Source organism: Hippoglossus stenolepis, chromosome 7, assembly GCF_022539355.2.
Source record: "Hippoglossus stenolepis isolate QCI-W04-F060 chromosome 7, HSTE1.2, whole genome shotgun sequence".
In the NCBI taxonomy this organism is placed as follows: Eukaryota; Metazoa; Chordata; class Actinopteri; order Pleuronectiformes; family Pleuronectidae; genus Hippoglossus; species Hippoglossus stenolepis.
Genome location: NC_061489.1, coordinates 18,699,719 through 18,725,022, shown reverse-complemented (window position 1 = coordinate 18,725,022; position 25,304 = coordinate 18,699,719). Strand labels below are relative to the sequence as shown.

The 25,304-nt window shown below is 43.8% G+C and overlaps 3 protein-coding genes and 1 long non-coding RNA gene across 7 annotated transcripts in view; 2 read left to right on the top strand and 2 right to left on the bottom strand.

Moving 5' to 3' along the window:
• drp2 (dystrophin related protein 2) overlaps nucleotides 1–4,557 on the top strand; it is a 76,712-nt gene extending 72,155 nt beyond the window's left edge. The window contains exons 22-24 of the mRNA XM_035161393.2: nucleotides 687–804; nucleotides 919–999; nucleotides 1,363–4,557. Of these exons, the coding sequence (XP_035017284.2) occupies nucleotides 687–804; nucleotides 919–999; nucleotides 1,363–1,382 (219 nt within the window). The 3' untranslated portion in view covers nucleotides 1,383–4,557. The remainder of the gene's footprint in view (nucleotides 1–686; nucleotides 805–918; nucleotides 1,000–1,362) is intronic.
• LOC118112239 (aryl-hydrocarbon-interacting protein-like 1) lies at nucleotides 3,676–13,744 on the bottom strand. Of its 4 annotated transcripts, none has more exons than XM_035161394.2 (8): nucleotides 13,404–13,724; nucleotides 12,150–12,329; nucleotides 11,597–11,785; nucleotides 10,426–10,602; nucleotides 9,767–9,908; nucleotides 6,885–7,441; nucleotides 6,110–6,251; nucleotides 3,676–5,585 (listed from the first exon to the last, which is right to left on the bottom strand). In XM_035161394.2, exons 1-8 carry the CDS (start codon nucleotides 13,497–13,499, stop codon nucleotides 4,879–4,881), a joined length of 2,190 nt encoding a protein of 729 aa, XP_035017285.1. In that variant the 5' UTR covers nucleotides 13,500–13,724; the 3' UTR covers nucleotides 3,676–4,878. The 4 variants fall into 4 exon arrangements, 3 of the variants coding, with proteins under 3 accessions (XP_035017285.1, XP_035017286.1, XP_035017287.1); XR_004697193.1 differs by having other exon boundaries at nucleotides 5,448–5,585; nucleotides 6,110–6,274; nucleotides 13,404–13,744; XM_035161395.1 differs by lacking the exons at nucleotides 3,676–5,585; nucleotides 6,110–6,251 and adding an exon at nucleotides 6,576–6,653 and having other exon boundaries at nucleotides 13,404–13,741.
• LOC118112240 lies at nucleotides 9,922–12,421 on the top strand. The gene is made up of 2 exons (XR_004697194.2): nucleotides 9,922–10,751; nucleotides 12,134–12,421. It is a non-coding gene; the product is annotated as an uncharacterized LOC118112240 (long non-coding RNA).
• Nucleotides 13,745–15,580: 1,836 nt separating the features above from the next.
• Nucleotides 15,581–24,885, bottom strand: taf7 (TAF7 RNA polymerase II, TATA box binding protein (TBP)-associated factor). Its single transcript, XM_035162123.1, has 12 exons — nucleotides 24,704–24,885; nucleotides 22,510–22,586; nucleotides 22,346–22,424; nucleotides 22,104–22,237; nucleotides 21,623–21,743; nucleotides 21,425–21,483; nucleotides 20,814–20,886; nucleotides 20,007–20,120; nucleotides 19,118–19,312; nucleotides 16,984–17,096; nucleotides 16,352–16,411; nucleotides 15,581–15,964 (listed from the first exon to the last, which is right to left on the bottom strand). Exons 1-12 carry the CDS (start codon nucleotides 24,720–24,722, stop codon nucleotides 15,920–15,922), a joined length of 1,089 nt encoding a protein of 362 aa, XP_035018014.1. The 5' UTR covers nucleotides 24,723–24,885; the 3' UTR covers nucleotides 15,581–15,919.
• Between the last annotated feature and the right edge of the window lie 419 nt (nucleotides 24,886–25,304).

Here is a 25,304-nt window from a genome sequence, read left to right as displayed (position 1 = left end):
TGATTGACAGGAGAGAGCGTCTGAGGAAGAGGGATCGGATGCATGTTCAGGTTAAAGACTGAAGATTGAGATTGAGCATGAAGGCGAAATAGAGTGTGGCATTGATGGTTGCACAGAGACAGGAGAATATATACCTGCATATAAAATTGCAATTCAAATTCATATAATCCCTTTCTGCCTGAACCAATATCACAGTTTCATTTCCTCAAAATATAAAATCTCTACAATCTGCTTTTGTTGTCTGAGGAAGTGTACGAATGAGTTCCTCCCGGTCTCTGCAGACGTTTCTCAGCAACTACTGAACTTGCTCACCCCCTGAGTGTTGTTGCATTGTTTCTAAAAACAGCATAAAAATATCCTCACGTGTCACATTATGCATCTGTGATTGTGATTCTAAGGGCTCCCCTCTGTCGTCTGGGCAGCTGGCCGTCTTTTTATGTGTCTAAAAAAAGGACAAATCACAGTAACCTGATGGCTCCGTCAAACAGCTGCTGGATGATATTTCCTTTTTTTTAAAAATAATTATTATTATTCTGCTCCGAGATGTCAGTTGAGGGCCGCTGTCTGAGTGCCATTAACCAGAACATTCATTACTGTGTGAAAGGCTAAATGCCTCGGAGGTCTGAAACGTGATGGATACGAGCAATTATTTGGACTGAAGGATAATCAGTCTCTCTTCAAAACAGCCCAAAGACGATTCCGAGGCCAACGGATCAGAGCCGTCAACCCTGTCGTCCCCCGTGTCTGGAGGGGGCCACCACGGGGAGCCGGCCAGCAGAGAGACCACCGACACTGAAGCAGCAGGTCAGCGACGGGGCATCGACTGAAAAATGCATGCATGTTAAATGTGAAGCCTTTCTTCCTTCCCTTTCATCCTAGTCCATATACATATTTCCTGTGTGTTTGTGTGTGTGTTAGGAGACGACATGGAGCAGGACACAGTGCTGCAGCTCCAGGAGGTCATTGAGCAGTTGAGAAACGTCTTCCCCTCGGAACCGGGTGAGTTTGTCTCGCCTGCACGGATCTTCGCCGCAGTAGCAGCTCAGACTCTCGGCTCCCCCGTCACCCACGGGAGAGTGAGAGATGGAGAGGAGAGCGAATATATGTACTGCATGCGTGTTGATTGTCTGAGGGGAGGCGCAGGGAGATCAAATGGATGAAGAGAGACAGAAAGTGTTGCACGGAGAGAAAGAGCATCAGCGCAACCGCAACGCTCATGTAAAACGTGACGTGCTGGTTCGTCTCAAGCCTGGAAATTCATCCCAGAAAGGAATTATCACTACAGCCGACTTAGTTAAATGTTTAATTTGTAACTCCGGCCCCCAAAAAATGTTTTACTCTTCTTCTTTTTCCTAATTTCAGGCACCACCTCACACATTTAAACCCTGAGTGGGCCTGGAGGAGCAATGAGACAGCCTGATGGCAGCGGAGGGGGAGCTCCACACAGCTGAGGTCAGGCCCCTGCGACCACAGCAGCAGCAGCTACGACACCCAGAGCTAACCCTCCACTGGAACTCACTGCACTAAAAGCCTTTTTCCATGCAAACAATGCTAAAGGGCCACGCTGATGTCCATCTGGCCGGGCCGTGCTCAGCGGCGCAGCCTGACACCACGACGACGAGCCAAAGGAAACTCGAACGTTAGCGGCAGATCAGGGGGAGACTGAAGTTAAGGACACTGTGCTTACCAGTATCTGTGTAGTCGTTGGGAGGTGTGAAGCTTTATATCAGTCCACAGCACAAAATTGGACCTTCCGTGAAAAGAACTTAAAAACAAATGCAAAAAGAAATAAGGAGGATTTTCCCTTTTGTTTTGTCAGAATGCCTGTATCTTCAGTTGTTTCCCCCCCACCCCCTCCCATGAATGTGTTATCATGCTTGTTATTTTAGTTTTTTTTTTTTGAAGGGAGGTGGTGTGTGGAAGCTCGCCGGTGTAAACTAGATCCGGGCTGAGTGTATTTCATGTGGCTGCATGGCGGAGGTTGTCAGGGAGGTGACAGCACCCACAACGAGCTTATTTACTTTGTGAGAATGACACATCATCAGTTAAATCCATGATTTATTTAAGACAGCCAAAGTGCCCGCTAGCACACAGCGCCTCTGTATGCACACACTGTGTTCCTCTAATCCTCTCAAACTGCTTGTCGATCTCATTGCTCGCCTGCTCTGAGTGAGCCCTTTACGCTCATAGGGAACCACTCGTGATCCCTGTACGCGCACACAGACTTATGCTGCTACATCCACGCCCCACTTATAAAGGACCCTTCCCCCATTGTGCTCGAATGCACAAACGCCTCTCTGCATGATCAATACTATGTGCTGAGCCGCATCACTGAAAACACAGACCACATACTGTACACCATCATAAAAATGGAGATCTATTTGATCTCCTCGGCGTGTGGGATTCAGACAAGCTCCCGGTTTTGAGCCAATTTGTATTGTGACTGAAATTGGGCTTTTGTTGAGGAGGTGTCTGCCGATAAATATCAGCATGCCAGCGTTTGTTTTGGGATCTTGGCGTTCTCCTGCTGTGTGCGGAGAAAGACAAGGAAGGAGCTCCAGGCAAGGCACTGCCAGGCTGAGGCTCCCTCTCCCTCGTCAAGGCCAATCCCAGACACCACAGGGGGCCGCGAGGCACCACCGCAGCACAATCCGACGCTGGGTTCATCCCTAATAATCCCTCCTCTCAGAACAGTAGCTATTGACGATACATGCCTCATTTTCCCCTGCTAATGCCGACTTAATTGCTTTCAGATTTACAAAAAAAACGGCGAGTGCTTGAAATGGCTTCGCCCCATCATATCAGGGTCACGGGGTGTGTTCTGTTCTAAACATAGCACAGTCATTTAATGCCTTAAATCCAAAGTGAATTCATATATAGAGTTTCAGGACTTTTTGCTTTTTGCTCTTTCTCATCCCCTAGTAGAGTGTGGACACAGCACGTGAGCATCCACATGTTGAAAGCAGCTAGATCAGGCTATCATGAGTGAGCCCATGATGCTTGGAGGGACTAAAAGATCTGAGAGACCAGAGGAAAAAGCAGAAATAAAGAAAACAATCTATTTATTGCTGAAGGGCTGGTGAGAGCGATCCACTTTGATGTGCCTGCCACAGACAAATCTCCAGAAGCAGGACGAGAGGCTGCCTGAAACAAAGCAGCTCTGGCTGTTTCTCAGCAATCATTCCGCCTCATTCACACACGACACACAGAGATACACTCCACTAAGAAATTCATCCGAAACCTTAATGCGACACTCGTATCACCGCACTTTGAACTATATGATCTGCACTCATTACGGCCCCACCTGTAGGCAGACTGTAGATCCTCTGCCCTCGCCGCCTGTTCATTTTGACGCTGTTGCCAGGAAACTGTCCCCAAGGACGCAGTTCCACAGGTTTGTGAGTTGGAGCGGTGATGTGTGCTGTTTTTTCTTTTTTTATACAAATGCTAATAGCATCATGTTTTCCAAATGCAGCCCTCCTCTTCATCACTTCATCCTCCTCTGATGCCTGCCACTGCTTAGCTGCTGAAAACAGTCATTATCATTTGTCGAATCCATCTCTGCACCGGCGACGCTTCACAGTTTGTTTTGTTAAAGCTCTCACAAGTCGGAACAAAGAGCAGCGGCTCAGCTTGTGGTAGAGAAGAGAAGAAGAAAAAAAAGCCATGATGAGCTAAGTTTAGTCATAGACTTTTATTTTTATGGAATTCACACATTGACGATCACCCAGTGCCCTCACACGCTTTACCTCCGTCCTTAAGATAATGTAACAGTGACCGTGTATGAATAAAGAAGAGGCGGCTCTCCCCGTAGGTCTGTGTGTCAACATTTGTTGTTTTTATTTCCAGGCTGAATGAAATGAATTCACCACCAGGTGGTTTAATGGCAGCGAGTTACATTTCCATACCCCCCCCCTCTCACTCTGCTGCTCTCCATGGTTGTCCAGCCGCATCTCTGTGTAACTGTGTGATCATCTGAGGTCTGACCCGAGTACAAACTTAACACACTAACACCCCCTCTGCTCCCTGTGGCGTGACTGAAGCTGTGTGATTGAAGAATAAAGCCTCTCCACAGAGGAGAGAGGTCACCGCAGAGGCCGTTCTCCACACACGTGTTACTCCACCATGTTAACGAGCCTTGTCATTACTCTCCTGCCTTTACGTCTGACCCCTCCCCTCTCTGTTTCCACCGTCGCGCGTCTTGAGCATCCAACAAGAACGAGTGCGCTTGTGTGTCACCTCACCTAAGACTTGAGAACACTAACACACACACAGTATATACACACTCATACATTACTGATGAACTGAGGTGTACTTTTCTTTGTTTTAAAATCACCATTAATATACCTCATTACTCATTCAAATGTTAATTGTCTAATGGGTTTTTGAGTTGAAGTTTTTGTCCAGCACTCAAACACGTCTCGCTGTCTTTTCTCTGGAGTTTTTAATCTGTATAAAAAGTTTTCTGAAGAAAGGCTTTTTACTGTATTAACATGTGGGTTACTGGCTGCTTTCTACTCTTTGTGTACAGAAATAAAAAACTTTGTATTTGCCAAACCCCCCGTCTGCCTGGGTTTTTATTCTTTATTTTTATGTGCTTGCAGTTATCCCTCTGAGAGCTGAATAATGAAACTTGACTCAGAACGGTGCCACAAACAGGCTGTTTATATTAATTTTTCTTCTTGTGTTTATATTTGTATGTGGCCGAATCAATACTTTCCTGTTGAGAGTTGGGAGTTAATCACTTGTCTTTCCTCATATTTCACCTCCTGCATCCATGTCGCTTTTCTTTCTCCAGTTTTCGTTCTATTAATCTCTCCGCCCGCTCGCTTCGCCTGCAGCCGTTGGCTCTGCACAAGACAATTTCAGCCCATTGGTCTATTCTGATTGAGTGCCACCGTTTCCTGTCTTATCACTGGTGACTTTGTTCCCTTGGCTTGTTCGGCTTGGGCTCGCTGCAGCACTTGATTGGCATTTGACCTTCTTTCTGCCCTTATCACACGATGATCTCCTGCTCACTACATTATCTTTGCCTGTGCTGGTGGCCGCAGGATCACTATCTTTATCTGGGGCTCGATTATCCGCCGCACCCTGCCCATACTCGTGATCCACAGCACTCTCTATATTTTCATTATCTAACTCCTCTTCGCTCACTCTCCCACTATCTAGCTCTTTATTACTCCGCTCTGCTTTCACATCTGGGCTTTTCTCTGTTTCTGCATCATCCCCTCCCTCTGTCTCAGCAGGGGCGGGTTTCTCTGAGCTTTCCCTCTCTCCTGCCTTCTTATCTACTTCAGCGTTTTCTTCTGTGGCTTTCGGTGCAAATTTGACGTTCTTCTCGCTTGCCGCTCTGTTGGTCTTGCTTCCACCAGGCCCCCACTTCTCCTGCATCGTGTCCCAGTAAGTCTTGTTCTGGCAGGCGTGCATGGAGCGGACGCGCTCACCCAGCTTTTTCAGCTCTTGGCGGACAAAGGGTTTGAAGGCCGGGTCCAACTTCTCGACCATTTCAAAGTCCCTTCGAGCTTTGTCCTCATTGCACAAAGCGGAGTGCGCCTGAGCCCGTTGGTACACCGCCTTAAAGTTACCTATGAAGGGCAAGATGTGAAGACAACAGGAGGTCAGCCGGGTGAGCAGTAAAACTTGAAGTCAGATAAAAACACCAGAGGGGGGGGTGAAGTATCTGCACGGAACAGCAGCGGAGAGGCAGGAGACGGGGGAAGTTGGGGAAAGGGAAGTAAATGAAGGGAAAAGGGAAAGCATAAGAACAACAATTTCACATCAGCCTCCGCTATAAATAATTCAGTCGTAGCAGAAACAAAAGGAAAACAATGAATTCATTTTGACTGTGATGTCCACGGGTGGGTGCCGCGGGAGCGAAAGAGAGACTCAGCAATGTGGTTGGGAATGTTTGGTTTTCTTATTTCGGTGGAAAACAGCAAGATCAAGGATTGTTGCAGGCGTTTGCTGAGGGCCAGACATTTGTATCAGCAACAGATCAGATATTTTGAAACTTCAGAAAAGAAGGTGTGTAAGAGTGGGGAAAAAACTAAACCTGAGCATGTCTATCCAAACGTCTGAGGCCCTTTTGATTCCTCCTAACGTACATTACCTTTATGCTTCTTCAGCAGCTTGTTGATGAGCTCCACCACGCGCTGGTGCTCTTTCAGCTCCAGCATGCACTGGCTGAGGTTGAGCGTCAGCGGCAGACGCACTTTCTCCAGTGACTCCAAGTCCTCGCCCCGTTGATCCACCTGCCGAGCACACGGAGAGGGCGCTGAAGAAGGGTGGGATGATGAGGGGACGGTGGTGTGGGTGGTGATGGATGGGGGAGTAAATGTTGAAAAGATGAAAGAGTGTGACAACAGAGAGGGAAAGATGAAAATATAAAGCGTGGGGAGGAATGTTGACAGAAAGAGGAGGTGAGGGTGGAGGAATGTTAGAAGAGGAGGAGGAGGCGAATTGACGAGGAGAGGGAGTTTATTGTGTGTGAAAGGTGTGGGGGGGTTAGACAGCGAGGTGTGGCAGAGGCGGGGGAGTTTAAGAAAGAGAAAAGAAGCAGAGGCGAGCGCTGTCACCGTTATTTCTCTGTGGATAGCTGTTATTTTTAGCTCTTTCTCTGCTCCTCACTTCCCCGGCACACCTACAAGCCACAGCTGCTCTTCAGTAAAGAAACAATAATGATGATTACAGGCATTACGAGGCAGCAAACTATTGTATTCTTTTGTGCGACTACTTTTCAGGCACGTCCCATCAATCATCGTGCTCAAGTGGAGGCTGTAAATATGACAGAGGATCTGGCGTCCATCATCACAACAAAAGGTTTTACTTTGTTTCATTTGTCAGAAAAGGCCACATCACTTTATCGCATTACCCGTTAGGCTCACCTTATTCTGAAGGATGTCCACGTATTCTATGGCCTCCTTGAACTTCTCACCGGCCTCTTGGAATTGGTTTTGTTTCACGAGGAAGTTTCCTTCTTTCTGCAGCAACATGACGAGTTGTAGCATCTGCTGCCAGTCTTTACCCTCAGAGGAGCTCGTTTCCTCTTCGTCACCTGCACCCTCGTCCGGTTTAATCTTCACCGGGCATTCATCTCCTCCGAGTTCTCCTTCATCTTTACTCTCTGTGGTCGCGCTTTCACCATCTTCTTGTTCAACTTTGTCTTCCCTCTCATCTTCCTCCTTATCCTCCTCCTCATGACCCTCTTTCTCCTCCTCCTCTTTATTTTTGCTCTCCTTTGTCTCCAGCATGTTCCAGTACTGATCCTTCTCCTCCCAGTACTTGTCCTTCATGCGCTCTGACAGGTTCTTCAGCTCCCTGTGGACCAGAGACGCCAGCGAGACGTCGAGGTGGGACACCATGTTGAAGTCTCTGCGAGCCTCCTTTTCATTCCACACGGCAGTGTGGGCCTTGGCTCTCTTGTAGTAGCCCTTCACACAGTCTGAGGTGCGTGAAAACAACAACACAAGAATAAGGGGAAAACGTTGGTAATGATGTCTAAATAGAAATATTTGATAATAAAGCTGCTCTACCTCACGAGGGGGCAGTTTGTCTATTTTTGAACACGTGCTGCATCATGCTTGTGACTAAAGGGATTTATCAGATCATCATTATTTTGGGATATAACCCACGTAGATACAGGAAGTTCATGCAATCTCCTCAAAACGGGATTCAAACCAATAACCATCTTGCTGTGAGTTGGCAGTGCTAACCACTGCACCACCGTGCCGTCCTATGTCTAACAGTCACAAAAGTGGTGCACCACCTTCAAAGCTCACTAATGGAAAAATTAACATTTTCTTGTTTTGTTTGTTTGCAATCTAAAGTGTACAAAAAGTAAATTCTCCGCCAAGACAATGCTGAATTAATCCTTTAAATCTCATGTGGACACGGACACACACACACACACACACACACACACACACACACACACACACACACACACACACACACACACACACACACACACACACACACACACACACACACACACACACACACACACACACACACACACACACACACACACACACACACACAGCAGTGCCTCTGTTTTTAGCAGATTAGGTCCATGTGCTTGGTTCAGATATCCACTGATGGTTCCACTTCTCTGTTCCTCTGCATTTAATTTGCCTCTCCACTTAATCTTCATTCAGCCAACATTTAAACAGATTTATTCATCACCTCGGGCGAAAGCAGAGACACACCAGCGGGCGGTTTGCTAAAGAACAACTGGGTAAAAGGGGATGAAACAGCAGTGGAGTGGCTGATTCCAACTGATACAGGCAACGTGAAATTGATGACGGGAGAAAAATGCAAGTGGAATAAAAAAAAGAAAGAAAAGGAGACGAAAGTGTGGAAATGAAATGGCTGGAAAAGGGAAATAACAAGAGGTTGAAGAGGGGAAGAGGAAACGGAGAAGGGATGCTGGTGTGGAACGGATCCTTCTTATGAGGAGCTGTTTCGAACTGGGCCAGTGGAGCTCAGAAAACTCCTGCCTACCATTTTCCATGATGCCACTCCCGCTCACTCGCAAGCAAGTTTACATCCTCCTGCTACGTTAGCCCTGAGCACACACACATTCATAACAGAACACACACACACACACACACACAGACAAATGTAAAAGTGGGAATTCGGGCTGAGGGACAGAGAGTAAAATAAAGACTCAGTGGATCCTGTCTCTGGGTGAGGGGCATAATTCATAAGGCTCTGAAGTGGAGACTGTGCCAACATGCGAGCTCCTCCAGGGTTATTTGAGTAGCCCAGGGTCTGGCAGTGCATCTCCCAGAGCTGCTTCAACTGTAAAACCTGCAGTGACGTCAACACAGCTCCAACATGCAAGAGCCACTGCAGTAAACCCAGCGCCGACACAGGACCCTGACATGTCATGCAGCTTTTTAAAAATGATTGTTTTTTAATATCACCCAGAGGTGGAGTTTACTCTGTGCAGGCTTTTATTTTACTCTCTAGTGAGCAGAGTTTCATGTATTAAAAAATTCAACATGTTGGGACATATTATTATTTGTTTTCCTATAATCCAAGAGTTAGATAAAGAAATTATATTAAATTATGTTGCAGAAGTGTGGCTGATCTTCTCATCTACACATTTCCCAAAATGTTAAATCTTCCTGTATATCGATTACAGATGAAGATTTGTGTTCAGCTTCATCTAAAATGTCCTTAATTGTGGTGCAACTATTCATGCTGATATTCTGTGTAACTCTGATCTAATCTTCTGACTCTAATCTTTCCAAAAAACTAATTTTTAGATCAAAACCCAACCCTGTTCTCTGCATTACAAGCATCTCTTATTGGCCTTCTTCTCAAACACTTCTTCAACTTTTATATCTCCATAAAGAGTGAATATATACGGTTTCAAAGACCTGCACACATTTTAAATAGTAATGGCACTCATGCATAAATTACACTGGCTTGGCCAACACATGCCGATAGCAACATGATGCTTTTTTTTTTTCTCCTCTCAGATTTTGGGCACGGCTGCACCCTCCAGGTTACATAGTATGTTTGCTGGTTGAAATCCCTGCAGGGCAAGTGGGGGATTAACATCCTGCACTGCTGAACTGCACAGGATTAACCCTGGGAGCTCCCGTGAAGCTGGGTCAGATAGAGTGACGGGCGAGTACGTGAACATGCTCAGTGTAATGCACCTGTGAAATAATAATTAAACGTGTTTCATTGCCAAAAAATGATGATTTATAAGTAATCATGGAATCTCCTCACATTTGTGTCTCATTATCTTTACCTTTGTGTTTCTCCAGCAGCTCGGTGGTGTGCTCGATCGCCTCGTAATACTCCTCCAGCTCCATCATACACTGGCAGTAGTTCAGCTCCAGAGGGATAATCATTCGACCCAAGTTAATGTAGTCTATATCGCCCGGCATCTCCTAAACACACAAATGCACAGATGAGAGAGCAGGAACACGATAAGCGCTGTTCGGTTGCTTGACAGTTCCTACACATGTTTTAATGATTTATGAGAATCCAGAAGTTTAAATATTTTCTCAGGGAAACCAGAGATTTACTGTTTGCATATGGGCCAACTATCCGCGAGCCTCCCAACATCCGTCTTGTGGATCCGTCTAAAGCTGCCAGAAGAATCAAGAATGCTCTCTTATAAAACATCTCATATACAACGTGTTCTCCCCCCCAGTATTCCTCCATCCTTACATCCCCCTCTCATCCCAGACAGTCCTCCAACAAATCTCTCTCCCCTTTCCTTTGCCAGCAATCACACTCTATTGCCTGTAATGAGGGACACAGTGAAGCAGAGCAAAGCAGGAAAACAGGAATCTCCCACTGGAAAACAGTGGGAGTTGCATGTCCCATAAACCTCAAATCCTGAGAAAACGTCAACAAATTCCTGCAAACATCATTCACTTCCTCCCACCCCCCTCCGCTCACTTTGGACTGGACCGTTTTCAGCAGCAGCACCGCCTCTTTGTACTTGCTGGCAGCGTCCCGGAATTGTCCCTGCTTGACCAGCGCGTTGCCCTGCATGTGGAGAATTGGCACCATCTCCAGCTTCTCATCCTTTTCCATCATCCACGACTCTCGGTGGTAGGACATGGGGTCTCCGACCTGGAAGCGGCAGGGGCAGGAGCGGAGCACGACAGAGCCAAAAAGGTCAAAAGGAGAAAAACTCCACTGATTGAAAGAAAGGATTGTTGTTGTGGGGGAAACACACAGAGTACTCCGACTCGAGGAATGCACTTGAAAGCAGTTTTGAGGTAATTGTACTTTACTGTTTCAAGTTTGTTATACTTCTGCTCCACTATATTTATTCCACAGCTATAATTAAGAGTTTTTTACAGAGCATTTGATGAACTTATAAAACATGATGCATAAAGGCCCTGAATACCCTCACGATTATTTCCCGTTACGCGGCTGATTAGACCTGCTCAGGCTGGATTTATGGGAGAGCACTAATCACAAAGATAAAGTTTGAACTTTAAAAACAAACAGAGTTGTTCACTTAGCACTATTTTTTATGTTTTCGCACAAGATAATAACAAAAAAAATCAATATTCAGGACCTTGGAATCCCCATTATTTAACACCCTGAAAGGGCAATTATGCCTAATGAGCACTTATATTTTAGAAAGCAAACTGTGCTGGTAATACCTAATGTGCTTTTCCTGAGAATTTAGAGAGCAGGACTTTTACCAGAGTATTTTTTTTTTACAATGTGGTACTGCCACTTTTTCTTGAAGTAGAGGAGCTGAGCAACTGTCAGCTCGTGCACAGACAAGAACAGTGAATGGGGAAGATGTTAATTTAGTGCCACCACTGCTGGACCTCCTGGTGAGTTTCAAGCTTGTTTGGGATGATATATTATTTCGAAGCTGAATGTTTTAGGGGGAGAGGAACTTGGGTTTTCTCATTTCTGTCAGTTGATTTTAGAACGTCGGTACAAGTGTCTCGGATCTGGAGGAGGGTTGGATGAATCTGTAAATGTGTCTTGTCTTGCTGACAGCCTGTTTTTACTGATGCTAAAATATAGTATTTTGTATTGAAAGAATTAGAAAACAGCAGATTGTTTTACACAGTCTTCGATACAGTATTTTACCACTTACCTGCAGCAGCTCCATGATAAATATAAGTGGTTGAGGGGTTCTCATCAGCTCATCCAGCTCTGGGAAACCAGTGGAGTGATAGTGGAACACGTTCCCCATGCCGCACATGTGTCTCTGGCCCTCCAGGGGGTCTTTCCCTTGAGCGATCAGCCTCATTCCCTTAGACACAATCGGATACAACCCTGTGTGCTGCAAAATGAAAACATCAACATAGACATAAACAAAAGGACTTCAATAAGACATGGAAGCACTTGATCATGCTAACCCCCCCGCTGCTGCCAGCCTGTGTAATCAGGTCTGCAAGAAAAAAACACATGAAATACCCACAATTTCACTTGCAAATTACCTTTTTCTCCAGAGGGGTAAAAAAACTAAAATTTGCACAAATAGATTGCTCTGTTTGTAACACTGAGCATGTAGGAGGCTACAGAGGGTTGATTCATAATGAGGTGCAAAAGATTTTCTTTCCGGCTCATGAACTCTTATTAGAACTCTTTCTAAGGTCTTAATATTCCAGTGTGTGTGTGTGTCTTTTAGAAGTTGTTCAACTCACAACGGCATCGCACCAGAACTCCGCCACCTCTTCAACCCTCATGGACATCAGCAGGGTCTCCCAGATCTCCATCTTGAACATCTTTCCCACAAAGATCTCAGCGGGCCTGCCTGCCAGTCGACTGTCATCAATGACCGTCCGCTCAAAGTCGTCCAACAGCGTCTGGAAGTGGAACACCAGCTTGGAGGGGAGGAGGGAAGATTCACAGAATGGGGATTAATGATTAATGATTTTGTTTAAAAAATACATTTGGAATAAAAAATCTGACATGATTATGTTTTTCAGGAAATTCATGAACGGTCACAACATCTGCTCTTAGATTTTCTGTTTGTGGAAAACCTCACTTCTTAAGCTGCGAGTTATCTTTTTCATCTATGTCTAGAACGTATTTATACTGATTTATGAATTTATACACGTGTGTAAATACATTTAACTTGCAAATGTGCAGCTGTTGCCAATTCGACATGGTACATGCGTTTCTTTCCCATCTCCCTGCTTTATATTGCCATTATTCTAATATTTAATTATGATACAATATGGGCGTCTGATATGATTTCTGTCGTGGTATTTTTCAGACACTTCCAACGTAACACAGACCTGCTGGTTTTCATTATGTGCTCCATCTGTATTACATCCATCTGACGTACAAAACCTCACCATCACCCAGACTGTAAAATTACACTGGCTTCATGCAACCTTCTATTTATAGCTTGACAGATTGTGTATAATGGTCTGATAATGGTGTGAGCTACCGGGGATCACCTCACCAGGAAGTCAAAGCATATGCACACACACACACACACACACACACACACACACACACACACACACACACACACACACACACACACACACACGCAGGTAAATGGAAATTCATGCTGGCAATGTGATGGAAAATGTTTGTCACAGTGTCCAGGCTCTGTGCCATATGGCTGGAAATGACTAGAGGGGTAAAGAAAAAAGTGTGCGACCAGCAGATCAGTAGATGAAGTGAAACACAGACACTGTGCCAAAAAACATGTTGCAATTTGGCTGACCAAATGTTTGCTCTGTGTGAAAGAGCCAGATACAGAATACATTTCCTCACATCATGAATAATTCAACAGAAAATAATTGAAGTGGGCAATGAAACGCGCGGCTAAAAATAGACATCACTCTGAGCAACGCTAATTACATCACAATTGTCAGTTAATTGTGTTAAGAATCATCCTAGTGTATTATTCAGGTCATCGGGTTAACTATGACTTTGACTACCTTTGTCCCAGGTGGAAAGTGTGGCAGCGGTCCTTTGCCTCCAGCCAGAATCTTCTTCCTCACTCCTGGGTGGTTGGAAAGGTACGTCTCCTCCATCGTCACTCTGCCTCCAGCAGTAACCACACAGGAAAGTGTAAGTGTGTGTGTGTATTTTTGGGAGATTTCTTCCCTCTCTGGGTTCCGTGTTCCTCTGGCTTTCTAATTAGCCCGTGGAGAGTGTCTTGGCTGGTTAGCTGCTCTCTGACAGATGGCGGGATTAGGCAGGGTTTGGAGATGGCCACTCTAATCTGAGGAGCTAATCCCTCGCCTACCCCTGCGATTGGTGCAGCAATCCCCGCAGGCATGAGCGGGAGAGGAGGGGATGACCACCGGGCCCCGGCATCATGTGGATGAAGAGGGACCCGGATCACTCTCAGACAAGCGGAGATCATTCTAGAGGGAGTGTAATCTGATGACGTGATGATGGTTTAGGGATGTAGCTGTAGCCCAGAGCAAGTACTTAACAGCAGGCTGTGCTTTCTCTGGGTGAAGGTTTCAGGCCTGTTTCACCTCTGAGCACGTCTCTGCTGGGTGTTATTGTGCATCCTGGAATCTTTGAAGTGGAACCAGGGGTGCAACTAACAATTAATCTGCCAATTACTTACTCGAATACTAATTTTCTCCAAAAAGTAATTATCACAGCCTCCTGAGGCCAAGAGTCATGTCCTCGAAAAGCTTGTTTTATGTGACCAACAGTCAAACAGCGGATTGAGATCTGGGGAAGATGGAGGCCAAGTATTCGTCTTTAACTCATTGTGATGCTCCTTAAAACACTGGTGAACCATGTTTGCAGTGTGGAGCAGCACATTATCCTGCTGAAAGAGGCCACTGCCATGACAACAGCGGTGTCGTGACGGGGGCCCACTTGGTCTGCAGCAATGTCTCGGTAGGTGGAACGTGTCACAAAGTAGCGTCCACATGACAAGAATGCCAGGACCCAAGGTTTCCCAGCAGAACACTGAGCATCAAACTGCCTCCCCCGGCTCGCCCCCTTCCCAGGGTGCATCCTGCTGCCATCTCTTCCTCGGGTTAACAATGTATGCGCACCCAGTAGTCGTCCAGGTGATGTGAAAAAAAACGTGATTCATCAGACCAGGTCACATTCTTCCATGGGCCTTTTTTTCGCAGCAGACATTTTGACACGTCATGGTGTGAAGAGCACTGGTGTGTTAACAATGGCTCTGTTCAGTTCAAGTGTTCCAGGAAGACATGAGGGGGACAGTGAGCCAGCATGCACAACACCAGGACCCTGCAACTGAAGCAGCGAAATGGAATTCAGCCTTCTTTTTTTTTCCTCCTCTGTGTCAAAACGTCTGCTGTGAAAAAGGCTCAATGCTCCATGGTCTATTTGTGACGCTCACATGTCCAGTGCAGCGGACAGAGGTCAGCATTGACACTGACTGTTCTGTGGCCATGCAGTCTAAAGCGACAATGTACTGTGCTCTGACAGCTTTCTATCACAGACAGCAATAAAGACCTGCAGTTATGGAGAAGCTCGGTCATTCAGCCAATCACAAGTTTGCCCTTGTCAAAGTCGCTCAGATCCTCACGCTTGCCAATTTTTGGCTTCCAACATCTACAGGAGCTGAATGTTCACCTGCTGCCTAATAAACCCCATCGTCCCTTTACAGAGGCCAATGAAATGAAATAATGAATATTCACTTCACCTGTCCTTGGTGCACACACACACACACACACACACACACACACACACACACACACACACACACACACACACACACACACACACACACACACACACACACACACACACACACACACACACACACACACACACACACACACACACACAAGCTTTTTCACATATTGGGGACACTGCTTTTGTCCCTGATTGGACAAGCTGTCCTCAAAAATAGCCTTTGACATCCATACACACGTGTGTACAAGATGTTTGCCATTACAAACATCCCTGACAGAACCTGTTCCTGTATAAATAGTGTTTCCCATGTCAACCCATTCTTTTTGTTGAAAATTTGTTGATGTCAGGTTGTTATGTAAACCATCCTGACACTGTTGAGATTCACTCACTTCACTTATAAACAGCAACAAAGATATAAACCTAGTTTAAAAATATCCACATATAAATTTATTCCCACGCAATAAAGGTGACAGTTTTCTTTCTTGTGTATCACTGAAATTTATTCTTTATACAAGTCATGAAATGTTAAGATGCTTAGTTGAAGTTTGCTAAGGATGGACCTGATATTCATCTTTTGAAACTGAACAAATAGTTATCATCTGAAGCAACAAAGAAAATCTAACAACATTTAAAACAAAAATCATTCTGCTGAGTTTGTAATGTATGAAAAACAGAAACTGAAAGGAATGACACAGCAAGTTAGTTAACAAAAACTCCCTCCTCCCTAGATGAAGCCTCTTCTGCTCCTCTTCATCGTGTTTATGTGTGTGTGTGTGTGTTGTATGGCTGAAGATGACATCAGGCTGCCCCCTGGTGGTCACTTCTCGATCAGTGAGTCCAGCTGCTCCTGCAGCGAGGCCAGCTGTTGAAGCAGAAAATAGAGGGAGTGATTGATGCCCGACAGCCCCGGGGTGTAATTGGCAGGTAAGTAGATGATGATTAACATGTCTTTTCACATTAATTTGTTGCCTTCATTTTTCAATACAAAGCATGACCCAAGACAGTGGGTGGCCACTATTCCATAGCTGCTACAAGGATACCGCTGGTAGCTGCTGACAAATTGAATTTAACTTGATTGAATTTGAAGTTTGCAATTAAAATCGTTGGGTTTAAAAAGGACATCAAGGAACACCTCATCTACTAAACACGGTATTTGATAGTCACACAAGGTAAATTCATGCAAAGTGCTGAAAACCGTAGAGAGCTCACAGCTAGTACTGATCCTGGGCTTTTGCGAAGAGGTTCTTACCTGCTCCATCTCCCGCTCCTCCTGCAGAATAATCTCACTGAACAAGGCCTTGAAACGGTTCTGTGAGGGGAAAGAGAGACAAACGGGATTTGTTGGAGTCGACATGCTGAGCCTCATTAAATTGTGATGGCTTTAAATGTGTGTCTGCCTGGGCTGCTCATGTCGCTATCTCCTCTGACAGAAAGGCCACTTGGAATGCCAGTCAGAGACAGCTGACCTTTTCCCTGTGACTGTGATAATAACGGGCTTTGTCGGCCCCAAAACACCGGGCAATGAGAGCTCTAAATGGCAAAGTAAAAAGGGCTACGTCTGCTCATATTCCACTCACTGTAAAGTCCCCGCTAAGGAGTGCTTGGCAGAAAAAATGAATTGTCAAGGCTTTAAAATGACAAAAACAAAATAATGGCCTCCAACGCTGTGTATAATCATCTGGGTTTTTTTATGTTTTCACATCATTGTTGTGAGAACTTATGCTGCATGAAGACTTCTGCCTCCGAGCTCATCTGCATGTTCTTGTTTATGTTTCTGTACACGCAGACCTAGTTTCTGAATGACGGCGAAAAGAAAAAAAGTCTGAGTGTGTCTGTGCATGTGTGTATGTGTGTGTGTGTGTGTGTGTGTTCACAGCGTACTTTGAGAGCCTGGTTTTCCACTTTCATGATGAGCTCCTGCTGTTGTTTCTTACGGGCGCGAGTATCCTGAAGCTTGGCCTTGATGCTGTTGATCTGCACCTGAAACTCCATAACTGTGGGGGACAGCAGGAAGTTCACGGGTTAAAACCGTCATTAAAAAAAAAAACAACAACACACAATCAATGCTTCTGCTTTCTTGTGCAGTGCAGACGAGACAGAAAACCCTGGAGAGAGAGAGAAAGACGAGCCACAATTTCAGAGTGACACGGCATTCATAGGACGAGATATGTACCTTAACTTGCTGAACCACAAGGTTGCCTCCATTTCTGCTTGACAAATTGCAGTTAATGGGAACAACAAATCCATTTAAAAAGGACATGAGCCAGCAGGCTGAAGCACTAAAACACACAACTAAATCAGTCTGCTCCGGGCCTCACACAGGGTTCTCATTACAGCCAGACAAAGTGATAGTGTCTTACAACCTGTGGCTCCACTGCCATCAACTATCCTTCATACTAATTGCACACATCCTCTGCTTCCCTCAACTGGCACAGTCTAATATGCAAAATCATGCAGGAGGGAGTCAGTGCAGAACCATTTAATACAACATTGTATAGCTGCCAGATACAGGCACAGCCAGACTCCCACACACCACGAAAGGCTCTGTTGAACTGATACAGGAGCAATAATGTTGCTGACTGACAGCTCCATGTATGTTGATAAGGATGCCTTGAGCTGTGGGACTGGACAGCTGTCTCAGTTACATGCTGGGCCACAACCCCTATCAGCCTGGCTAGCTGAGAATCAGAGCTGAGAGCTGTCAGTGTGTGCATCTCCGTGGGCAGGGGGGGGGGGCGCAGCACGTGTATTTATATCAAAGTTGGACTACTCGTGTTGGTGTGTGTAGTGTCTGGCCTAGAAAACTCAGCTCTGATTAAAACATCCTGCTAAGGTTATTTTTGACCTCTGCTTTGACAAGTATCAGGGGGATTGATTTGATTTCATGTCAGGGCTATCTCTGGTCTTCGAGAAGGTTCTGAAATCAGCATGCATCATCGCCGGTCAATTTCTTTGCCGTGAACGCTACGACTGAAAAGTAAAAGACTGCTGTTATATTGAGTGAGTCTGAAAGAATCAGGGTTCACTCTGACGGGTAAATGGAAGTTGCAAGTACAGCACCAACCATTGCATAATTCTAATGCTGCACTTACCTCATCCACCGACTGTAGCTACCCGCACGCACAGATGAACTCACACACTAACAAACAAATACTCACACACTTTGCAGCATGTGTTAGAAAAGACATAAATAAACATGCACCTCCCACCTAAGCATACATCATTTATCTCAGAGTTTCTTCATGTATTTCATTTATAAAAATGCAGCAGCTTTTCCAGACCTGAAAGTCTGGACTCTAGACAATTTGTTAATGGATGTCAACTGTATTTTACAAGAACCAAACCATGTCAACAGTGCTGCAACAAACAATCATTTTGATTAACAACGGCACTAGAGTGGCACTCAGTAGAGTGCATAAATCCACCAAGGCCCAACATTCCTGTTATAAAACCACATTTAAATTCCCTAGATCCGGATTTTTATTTGAATCTGCATCAAATCGCAACACTCATAAATATCAGTCTTGCCTCGTTTTTTTCATCAGGATCCATGAATTATTCTCATTTCAGTGAAAATGTTGAAAAACTCATCTCACAATGTTAAAGAATGTGAAAAAAACGTCCTGGTTCCATCCCCTGATCTGCACCAACATGTAATGGGTTCTCCCTTCGGTCATTCCCCACCCCTCCACAAAATTTCATATAAATTGGTTAAGTAGTTTTTTGCATAATCCTGCAAACAAACAAACAACCCTCCCCCCCCCCCACCCCCCACCCCATAAATAAAACAGACAAAACCATATCGTCCATAGTGTCCAACCCACAGCCAAATACCAGATATTCAATTTAAAATATAGAGAGAATATTTGGAATTTGTCTTTGATAAAAATTATTTAATTAAATTCATCGTTAAGTAAAGAAACTATCTTCATAATTCCATAAGCTCTTAATAAAGTCAACAATTAAAAAAACATACATTTTCTAGATGGGTATAGAAGCCCTGAGATTCTCTCACCTATCTGGTTGTTTCTGTCACTCTCATGCTGAGCGGAATCCGACTCGTTGAGTTTGTCTTGGAGCTGTCGGACCAGATCATCCTCCGTGTCCATGATGTTCAGGTCCTCGTCCTCGTGTCGGTCCACTTCATCCTCCTCGTCCTCACTGGAGCTGCTGATGTCGTTGAAGATTTCTCTCAGTTCGTCACGCTGGGCTGGCCGTGGGATATTGTTATTAACACGGACATACAGAGGAAAACAGGGAGAATTTAGAACATGTGCTGGGGTTTGATGTGGGTCACAGAGAAAACAGAAGCTCATAGGGATGCGAGCCTCACATGGCATGAACCAGATATTATTACAGAGGACTCCAAACACCCAGCATGCTCCACTCTGCTGTAAACAGCCCCTGTCACCCAGTAAAACTTTGCCCACACTTTGTGGTGCAGTAAAAGTCACAGAAGCATGAACGTACAATAGATTGTTGAGGCAAACATTTACAAAGCAGAAAGCAAATAAGTGGTTTCAGCAGCAAAATGAAATAGCAGTCGTGCTTTTCATGCACATTAACTGATGTGGCAATAAGTGCCAGCCTGAGCACCTTGGTGCAAAGAAAGTCCTCTGGGGAATATAGAGGCAAAATAACCATGATGCCAAAGGGTAACTATAGCATGGGTGTGTTCTTCTTCCATTTCAAACCACTGGGAGAAAATGCTAAGAAGAGTGACAAGGATGATGATCTTACAGAGGTACAATTCTTCACTCTCAAATATTGGATTAATATTTTACTTGCTTTAAGTTTCTGCAGGCCATGTGGCCCAGGTCGTAACTCACGCCCCTTTACTGCTTTAAGCCCACTGCATCTTATTCACCACACTTATAAAACGTATAAAAGCATGTTTGACTTACCAGAGGATCCATGACCCATCTTGTGTCCTGAGGTGCCAGGTGAGGAGTCCAGGTTTGCCAGAGAGCCCTGCTGTTCTGGCTCCTTGGACTCATCTTCCGCTATTATTTCCCATCCTGAACATCTCGGGTTAAGGTCAACACACAGTGTGTAGATTCCTCTGAGCTTTTAGATTCCTCCAGTAAAAGACTCATGATCTTTCAAGACTCTCACTTTCCTCAAGCTCGTCTTTGATCCTGACTTGAAGGGTAAAAACCAGATGATGCTCTGCGGGAGCTGCCGCATCTTTACCGTTCATTAGCATGTCATGTGTGTGTGTCGGCTGCTGCTGCGTGCGAACTCCCAAAACTATAATTAGAATCCAGCTTCACTGTGACCAACTAAGCAATGATAATGAACAGTCCATCTCAATTAACGCGAAGCAAGCAGCCATTGAGAGCGGCCCTGCTGTGCTCTTATTCTGTCAGATAAGTTTAGAGTTTCATTAGACCATTAATAGCCTCCTTGCAAAGTGCGTCGCTCTCACAAAGGACTGAGTCACTTTAGGTGAGCATGTGAGATGGGGACAAGGTTATGTTTGTTCAAAAATACAAAACAGCAGGAATGATATGATGCATCTAAAGCTGAAGTCGTGGGGTGGGTGTAAATTCACAAATCATTTCCAGCTCATTCCAGACTACTTTTCTGAATTGTACCATCTTACCTGGTTCATAGATTTAACACCATTGTTGTGTTTATTTAGACTCTTACTGCTTTTTGGCCTTTACATGATGGACATGCAGAATATGAGTAGGTTACTAAAAGGATACGGACACTGACGGCATCAGCGTCTGTGCTCAGCAATCTCTTCACCTCCTTTTCCACATCAGGAGATTCAATATACTGTGGATAGAGAGAGAGATCGAGTTGCATGTACTGTTCGTGGGATCGCTTACACACACACACACACACACACACACACACACACACACACACACACACACACACACACACACACACACACACACACACACACACACACACACACACACACACACAGAAAGGTAGCAGCTGGCTGAATGCCAGCGTGCACATTAGCGATTAAAACAGAAGGGGCTAAATCAATATGGCTCGGCTGTGCAACTTCAGGAAGATTTATTCAAAAGACAATGTAGAAGGGTAGTGCTCGTGCACACTTGCTTTCACTTTGATCAAAGCAATAGTGAATTGCTTTTTGCATGCCTTTGGGGCAAACTAAGATGGAAAGGCTTTATTTATATGTAAATCTTAGTTTTCACTTTCACCACAGTTCTTGTTTTATGAAATGTAAATGCCCTGTTGGAAGAGAGCCTGGGAAAGAGATGGATCATCAGACGAGATGCTAAACGGATGGATGGGAAAGGGGATTGAAGCGCTGAAGGGGAAATGGAAATGCCAAAACCTTTTTTTTCGCTGTCTTCCGAAATCTTCTCTTGCGTGTGTTCTTCAGAGGGCAGGTGACTGGAGACCAAAACAACAGGATTAATGAAGTCAATGCAGCTCGTTCAGCTGTGCTGGGGGAAAACTGTACTTCTTGAATTGCTGATGTGCCAATATTTCAGCTCAAAATGCTGTCGTGTGTATATGTTTGTCGACTTACTGCCGTGGTTCCAAACAAATTTCTTGTCCTTGTCTTTGTCCTTTTTCTTGCTCTTTGGGTCGGTGCCAGTCGGCTCCTCTAAGGGAGGGTAAAGGTCTCCATCTAGTGTACATACCAGCATCTGAACCATGGAAAATTAATAATGAATGACTCAGTGTAATTAGCATTTTGCTGATTAAAGTCTCTGTACTCATGCATAATAATTAACTATTACAATTTCTAATTTAATGTAAAAATGTTAAAAATATTTTTATTTGCAATTCGTATCCTAAACTAAATATGTATCCAGTGTTTGTATATATATATATATATATATATATATATATATATATATATATACACACCATGGTGCTGCTATATCTGGAAAAAATCATGTTTAATTCAGTCATCCTAAACCTGGACTTAAAAAAAGGTATTTAATGAAGGTGACATCTACACTGATGACTCTGACATCCAATGTAATGCCCCTGCGGTGGTTTACCTGACAGACATCAGCAGTTTTGTAAAATGTCTTCTTGTCCACAGTTTTCAGAGACTCAATCATACAAGGCAGATCCACCAGTTTGCAGGCCAAAGGGACGCGGTCCACTCTCACTATGCCATGACGACCATCAGCTAAAAAACAAACAAGAGGAATGATGTGATGAGTATAATGACATGTTTGGAGGCTGTGAAAACCACTGCCACACATCAGTACTCTGAATGAACATAAAAGCATCTTACGGTGCAACTCAATGGTGAGTCTGTCCTTTATGTTCATACTGCCTGACTGTGCAATCCTTCTGACTGTTGAAGCATACTCCTGTAAAAGAGGACACATGTTTAAGTACAATCGCAGTTAATATCACATATATAAAAAAATCGGTTTCATCATGTACAAGTCTCACCGAGGGCAGCCGCAGGACGAACTGGCTCTCCAGTTCATACGGAGCATCCTCCTTGTTCTTGGAGCCGACCTTCCCGACTAGAATCAAAACAGGTGACCATGAACAAATGATTAAAACCACTTACTTATTGCTTCATGTATTTAGGAAACTACAATTTACACTGTCAAAACTCTTTGCCTATGCTGATATAACATAAGTCAGAGGTCTTGTCTTCGGATCAATTAAATTTCATATTTTTGGCATGAAAAAGTTTATTTCTGTACTATGAATATCTTAGTGATTAAAAACTTGCCTGATTTCCAAAAGAAAAGGAGGTTAATATCTCTCTCTATATAGAGAGAGATATTTAATATTTTAAGCAAGATTACTTTATTTTCATCTTGTACAAATTCAAAAGGGGACTTCAGCTTGCTCTATGCAAGGTCGTCTATTGTAGATTTTGAGGTTGGATTAGGATATTATCCAACTGTAGAAGCTGTTCTCTTTTCATATTCAGCTTGTTTTACAGGTGGAGTGAGTTTTGCTCCCAGAATTTGCTGTATTTTAATTGAATCCTTTTCCCTCAGCAAATGAAATGTTCCACTGGCGGCCACCCAAGCCCAAAGAATGATTAAACCATCGCTTCGCTTTGTAGTTGGAGAGGTGTTTTTTCCACAAAATTCTGGACTTAATCAGTCCAGGGACCTTGTTTCCACATCGGACTTGTTTAGATGTTCTTTAGCTCAGTTCTGATGCTGAATATTGTGCCAAGGAAGCAGGAAAGATTTTCTTATAAGGACTTTTCCTTGAAGGTCATATTAATGCAGGTGTCACCTCACAGTAAAACAGTACACCACCACTCCAGAGGTTTGCCTTTCTACCAAGCCTGGGAGCAGTTCACTCAGAAAGTGTTCTTGGTCTTTCAGACCTCAACTTGATCTCCACCATTTCTGTTAACTGCCATATCTTAATAACATTCAAATCTGAGGAAACTGTGACCCGAAAGCGCTTTGATATATCTTCTTATAGGCTTGTCCTGTGGGTATCAATTATGATAAGCAGCTGCTTTAGAGGAACCCATGATATGTCGTGGGGCAGCTGGGGCTCAGGCGGTAGAGTGGATAATCAACTAATCACATCGATGGTTTAAAGTGTATAAGGACAAAACTCTGATGGGTCAAATTTACCCTGATGGCTTATACCAGCAGTGGGAGAATGAGATGTATTATATGAGAAGCACAATACAAACGAAATCCATTACACTTGTATTTATCATGGTTCTTAATTGTTGGGACAAGCTTTAAGGAGGCAAAGCATATATATAATATATAAAAAAATATAAATTGAGGTCTGAGACCTTGGTAAAACTTATGTGAGCTCAAATTGCTTTATTACCTTAAGATATTATGAAATTGTACACATAGATAATACACAAACTTTGCTTTGAATGTCGAAACTTGAACCTTTTGGATATCAGCTCATCTTCTATTGACTAAACTAATCACAGTGTTGACCAGCGATGCCCAAACGTTTTCATGCCTCTGTTAGATTTGTTATAGATTAAACCTGTTTGGAGCCACTTCAAAAGGAATTGCACTTAATCAAAAGTAAACAGTGTGATTGGTGTAATGAGCTGCTGCAGGATTCTCTCACAACAACATGAGATGGTTCCATACGTCAACAGAGCCTGAGTCATTTTATATATATTTAAAACATTACTTTAATTAGGAGTTACTTTCCATTTTTGCTACATTTGTCCTGATAATTATATTCTACTTTCTTGCTGCATATTTATATTAATATAACTTCTTATTGTACATTCATTACGGCTGCATTAGCTTTAATAACTTTTGCCTTTAGTTGTTATAACACAACAAAGTCAGATGAATACACTCGATCGCTTGTAGATCTCACGTTATGAGGTTATTTTTAATCAGTTTGTGAAACTGCAGAGAAACGTTTAAACTAAGTTAGCTTGGTTGAAGCTAACTGGATATAACAGCACAGACAGTCCAGATAAACCTGCTTCAAACCTGGAGCTGTGGACAAACTGGTTCACACCCAGGAGCCACATTCCTGTAATAATGTTTCTTTGTTCCTACAATCATTAATTCATTTCGACGCAACCGCATTAGCAGCATGTTTACAAAAGAGATGGCTAACCTGCTATCGTTAGCTTAGCAGCTATGCTAGCAGTGTGCGGTTTGAAACGTACCTTTCAGTTTAGACGTCATCTTCCTTCTTCTTCAATAAACAGATGTGTTCGATGATTAAACGCCTGCAAAGAAACAGTGAATATTACGATTCTGATTTGAAATCCATACAGTTCAGCTAACGAGGAGAAAACATGTCGGCCACTGTGTTGACGACTGCTGCCTTCAGGTACTCCTCGGGAAATCTGCGTGTAAGATCACGCAGACCCAGCACACATTTATTACACATATAGTTAGCTGTATCTTGAAAGAAGAGATTGTATTATGCATATTTAAGATTTAAAAATATATAATGTACACGTACATATGTTTTCTCACGCTGTACACACTGATTCAGTACGAAAATTGCGTGATGTTTACTACTTCCCTATTAGAGAGAAAATATTTCCGATCGATTTGAACGTCACATTAACTCACGTCTTTTATTCTATATCATGAGACTTGTTGCACTAACGAGAATAACAATATAGTAAATAGGCGACTATACATATTTCACTTTTATTTAGCTGTTTGTACTATTGTTATGAGTTATATTTCATCTAAAAATATAAAATACTGTACGTTGTAAAAAAAAAAAAGGCCGTGAGGTCTTTTTTATATGGC